The 5,174-nt window shown below is 46.3% G+C and overlaps 1 protein-coding gene across 1 annotated transcript in view; it reads left to right on the forward strand.

The window, feature by feature from the left end:
- The window catches only part of Ngdn (neuroguidin), an 8,812-nt gene extending 3,990 nt beyond the window's left edge, over positions 1-4,822 (forward strand). Inside the window, exons 4-11 of the mRNA XM_021181790.2 lie at positions 1,973-2,110; positions 2,296-2,380; positions 2,458-2,510; positions 2,723-2,846; positions 2,940-3,108; positions 3,880-4,036; positions 4,166-4,223; positions 4,676-4,822. Of these exons, the coding sequence (XP_021037449.1) occupies positions 1,973-2,110; positions 2,296-2,380; positions 2,458-2,510; positions 2,723-2,846; positions 2,940-3,108; positions 3,880-4,036; positions 4,166-4,223; positions 4,676-4,695 (804 nt within the window). The 3' untranslated portion in view covers positions 4,696-4,822. The remainder of the gene's footprint in view (positions 1-1,972; positions 2,111-2,295; positions 2,381-2,457; positions 2,511-2,722; positions 2,847-2,939; positions 3,109-3,879; positions 4,037-4,165; positions 4,224-4,675) is intronic.
- The last annotated feature ends 352 nt before the right edge of the window (positions 4,823-5,174 follow it).

Genomic DNA, 5,174 nt, shown 5'->3' on the forward strand with positions numbered 1-5,174 from the left:
CACCAGAAGAGGGCATCAGATCTCATTACAGATGGTTGTGAGCCACCATGTGGTTGCTGGGATTTGAACTCAGGACCTCTGGAAGAGCAGTCGGTGCTCTTACCTGCTGAGCTAGCTCTCCAGCCCTTAAATAATCTTTTTCCTACCTGTTGCTTTTGTCCATACTGTTTATTACTTATTCTTCTTACTTTTATTATTTGTTATTATTTTGTGTGTGTGTGGTTTTGTTGTTTATTTGGTTTGGTGTTTGTTTTTTAGGCATTGTCTCACTGTGTAGCTCTGGCCGTCCTGGAACTCACTATGTAGATCAGGTTAGCCTCAAACCTGCAGAGATCACCTGCCTCGATATGAGTTTTTCTCACATGCTTGTAACCCAGTTGGAAGGTGACGGTGCTTCCGAGCGCACTTCTCAGGTTCTCCCTGCCTTTGCTCTGGGCACTGCTGCTCTTTGGTGCTTCAGTAAGTGTTGGCTCGTCTGTAGTGCAGATGTGGGGTAGCTTAGCTGTTATGAAGTGTTTACAGGTTACCGGGTGCTTTCTTGTTATCTTATTTGTTTAAAAACCAGTTTCTGAGGCTAGTACAGGAATACTGTTATTTATTTTCATGTCAGAAGTTTACAGTCTCAAGTTCAAGTAACATAACCAATATTTAACTACCAGATGCATAAATCAGACTTTAAACTCCATGGCTTATTCTTTGCAGTACACTAGGAGTGCTGTAGGAGCTAAGCATGTAGGCACACCCTGGACTCAGGCCTTGACGTTGAACTGAGTATGACTTGCATTTGAATTCTTGCTGTGTGATTTTGGCCAAAGTATTTAACCTGTCAGACATACATTTTCCCACAGGGCTGTGGACTGTCAGTATCATTTTATGCAGATAGAAGACTTCTATTTAATGTTTGCAGATATAATTATTACTATATTTTGTTTGAAGATCAATGCATTTGCTTGCTGTATTTTTTTAACTGTATATATCATTCGGGGTTAGAGAGTGAACCACATTCTAGATGAGCGCTCTACTTCTGGGCTACCAGCCCTATGACACAGTTTTAACTTTGACAACTTTGGCGGATATATAATTTAGTGTGAGCGTGAAACCCACCTAATGGGAGGAGGAGGAAACTGCCTCCATAGAGTGCCCTCTGACCTCAGTGTATTCAGGGTTGGATGCATGTGCTCACAAATGCATTCGCATCTTACATAATAATAGATTTTTTTTTAGAAGGTGTATGTATCGCACAGCCCCATTGGAACCTTATTATAACCACTTTCTACAACTTTTGTCTACATTGATTTAGTCCCATGTCGGTGTCTATAAATCATTTGTCTAATCTGTACTGTGATGGGGATAAAATCAGTAATTATTTTGGATAAATTAAAAATTGGCTCTATATGGAGGATTCTTTGGTTAAAACTTGGGAGGGCCTGTCAATGAGACTAGCCCAGTGGTGCTGCTGATACGCACAAAGGCAGGGTGGTCCCCGGTCACAGAGTCGTGTGCACTCGGATGTCAGAAGCTCGGAGACTGCAACACTCTTAGTCTTTGAGCCACTTTTGGCTGCTTCTCAAGACCCAGCCCTTATCCGTGGGAACGCATCTCACGACCTCCTGTGGATGTCCGAGACTGTGCTGTGCATGTTTCTCTGTGGTCTGCAGTCTTCTGCACAGCTCCAGGGTTTCGCTGTCTTTCCACATTTTATGCCCTTGGGCTGCTTTTTGTCACTACTCTCATGTATATGTTGGGGATGGAAAATAGGGCTTTCCTGGAACAAAAGCTCCTTGATAGCTGTGACCGTAGACCTGGGGTGGCTGCTAAGTGACTGGCAGCATTTGCGTTGTGGGTACACCAGGGAAAGGGTGATTCGTGGAACATGGACTAGCTGGGGAAGACATGACCTGGTAAGGAGCCTGAGCTGCCCCTTCTGATTCTTTGGCTAAAACAAAGACTATCTCTTACTGTTTTAACTCAGGGTCTGAGCTTCCTGGAAGTGAAAGACCAGCTCTTGCTCATGTACCTTATGGATCTGAGCCACCTCATCCTGGACAAGGCCTCTGGAGCATCTCTGCAGGGACACCCCGCAGTTTTGAGACTGGTGGAGATTCGCACAGTATGAGTCTTAGTTTCTAAGGCTTGCACTCCAGGGCTCTTATGGGAGTGAATGGGAGGTGTTTTCGTCCACATTTGCTCTACTTTGTGAATGTTTTAGTTGCCTTATCTGAAACAACACATGGATGCTGGTGTGTGCCTGATTTAGGAAAGAAACTGTAATCCTTTTAAATTATCACATTGTAGGTTTTAGAAAAACTTCGTCCATTGGACCAAAAACTGAAGTATCAAATTGACAAGCTGGTCAAGACGGCAGTGACGGGCAGCCTCAGTAAGTGGGAGAGCCGTCCTAAAGTTGTGGGGTCACTGCAGAGTTCAAATCTTGTAAACTTGGATTTCCTGTTTCAGGTGAGAATGACCCGCTCCGTTTTAAGCCTCATCCCAGCAACATGGTGAGCAAGGTAAGGCTTGTGTCCGCCAGAGATTAGCCCTGTGCTGTGCTGACCCTGACCTGCAGGGCCCGCTCCAACTTGTGGCTGGAAATGCTTCACCCGACGTGAGGCTTCCTTCCCTGGTTCATGGCTCCATCTTCCTGTGGTGCTCCAGCCCTGGGTGCTTTGCTCACCTGTCCACTAAAGCTTCCTGAGCTTGCAGGAATCACTTTCTTTTGTAGTTGAGCTCTGAGGATGAGGAGGAAAGTGAAGCAGGAGAGGACCAGTCTGAGGCCTCGGGGAAGAAATCGGCAAAAGGCTCAGCTAAGAAATACGTCCCGCCACGCTTGGTTCCAGTACATTACGGTAGGAGTTGTGGCTGTCCCTCCTGGGTGGGAGTTTTGTTTCTGTTCTCTTTTGCCTGTTCTGGAATAACTCATGTGGATTTTCATCACACAGATGAGACCGAAGCTGAGCGGGAGCAGAAGCGCCTGGAGAAAGCCAAGAGGCGGGCGCTGAGCAGCTCTGTCATCCGGGAGCTGAAGGAGCAGTACTCAGACGCCCCAGAGGAAATCCGGGATGCTCGACACCCTCACGTCACTCGCCAGAGTCAGGAGGATCAGCACAGGTCTGAGCTCTTGCATTTAGAAATTCTCTCAAATCTATAGAGCGCTGTCCTCGCGCTGTGTGTGAACGTGGTTCCGTCTGGCCCAGGAAAACCAGCGTGATACAGAAAGTGGAGAGAGAAGCTTGGGGTGGCACTTTTACATTGGTGAGGTTGAAGAACAGATAAGAGCTAGAGGAAAACTGTTTTGTTTTGTTTTGTTTTGTTTATTTTTGTTCATTTGTTTTTGTTTTCTTCTACCTACTGAGGCTCAAGTAAACTCTACGTAAAGGAAAATAGCATCAGTTCTTCATGTGGGGCTTTAGTAGGCGGCCTTTCACCATCAACATCACCGGTCTTACTTTGGGTAGAAAGCGGTAAAGACAGGTTCTGTACGGTGCTGCAGTCATTATATGTGTGGTAGAACGGTAGACAAACAACTAGCCTGAAACTAGCTGGTTAGTGTTGCTAGGTGCAGCTTTTATGGCTGACGGTTTTACAGAAGAGCCCATCAGGAGGCCTGTTCCACAGAGCGGAATGTGACAACTCTCTCCTATGTACGCTGTCGTTGTGTTTGGACCGTAGATCCATCCCTAGCAGAGAGGGGATCCCAGCAGAGAGCATTTTAGTGAGGAAGTTGGCGACCGAACATCCTCACACATATCCTTAGCTAAAAATGGTATTGATCTCTGCACGTCCTGAGGACTCTGGATGAGAACGGAGAAGCACTGGGTCTAGGTTCAGGCTATCGTCTCCCGATCCTTGTCTGAACCTTCTGCAAACTCTTTCCGTCAGGGTCAACTATGAAGAGAGCATGATGGTGCGCTTAAGTGTTAGCAAGCGAGAGAAAGGACTGCGAAGGCGAGCGAGCGCCATGAGCTCCCAGCTTCATTCCCTCACACACTTCAGTGACATCAGTGCTCTGACAGGGGGCACTGCTCATCTCGATGAGGTAAGAGTAAGGTACGGTGGTAGCAGGAGCCGCCATGTTGTTAGCCACACGTGGGCTTCATACAGAAAGCTCGGGCAAGGGTGCTGGTGCTTAGAATGCGGGACTATTCCTCGCTTCTGTTGTCTGCAGGACCAGCATCCTGTTAAAAAGAGGAAGAAGCTACCTAAAAAAGGCCGGAAGAAGAAAGGTCAGTGACCCAGTAGGCATTAGGTGCCACGGGAAGTCTGAGTTGGCATGCCATCTCTCAGGAACTTGTCTCAGGTCTTGTCTGTCCCTTCCATGATAGTCACTAATCTCTTTAGGGTGGCTTTTTTTTCTTTTTCTTTTTTTTTCTTTTCTACTTTTCTTTCTCAAGCTTGAAATCATTGTCTCTCGCAAGGCAGTCTCTACATTATACTTCTGTGGCCCCACAACTCACGTTTCAACTGTCTGTAAATAGAAGTATAAACACATCACCCGAGGGAGGAGATGGCTCTCTACCTGCTCATGCTCCTGTGAGTCCTAGGACAGAGAGTGCTGCCTCAGAGCACGCCCCCGGCCTCAGAGCACACCTCAGAGCACACCTCCTAGAGCCCTTCTCTATGGCCTTCGGCTTTTCCAGCCATTCTCTGCCTCACTCTTGGCTCCCTTCTGTTTCAGGTTTTCGGAGGCGCTGGTGATGTGATGCGCTTACGCACGATCTTTTGGTCATTCTGGGATGCTTCTAACTTCACTGTGTGTAGGTGTTTGCCTTGGAAATGTGGAAAGTGCTTTACTAAATAAAATTAATTTTGTTTATGAGTGAAAGACATTTTTTGCCATACATTGTATGATTGGAATTGCTAGGCGCGTGGGCTGTATTCAATAAAAGGATAGTGGGAAGGGGAAGACGATGTTTTGGGAGATGTAGGAAAAGCTTGGTTTGTTGTTTTCTTTGGTAATATATTTTTCCTAGAAATTGGGAAATTATTATTTTACAAAATAGAGGCAGGATGAAGTAATCTGCCTCCCTAGCCCTAGTCCCAGCTCCCTGCAGGAGTTCAGAATTAGAAAATCACATTGGTTTTAGTGTTTGTTGATCTGTCCAGTTTGGCCACCAGGTGGCATTAGTGGCTCAGGAAACTTGTGGTCGCTTGATAAACTAAAAGCCAGGTAGGTT

Source organism: Mus caroli, chromosome 14, assembly GCF_900094665.2.
Source record: "Mus caroli chromosome 14, CAROLI_EIJ_v1.1, whole genome shotgun sequence".
NCBI classification, from domain to species: Eukaryota; Metazoa; Chordata; class Mammalia; order Rodentia; family Muridae; genus Mus; species Mus caroli.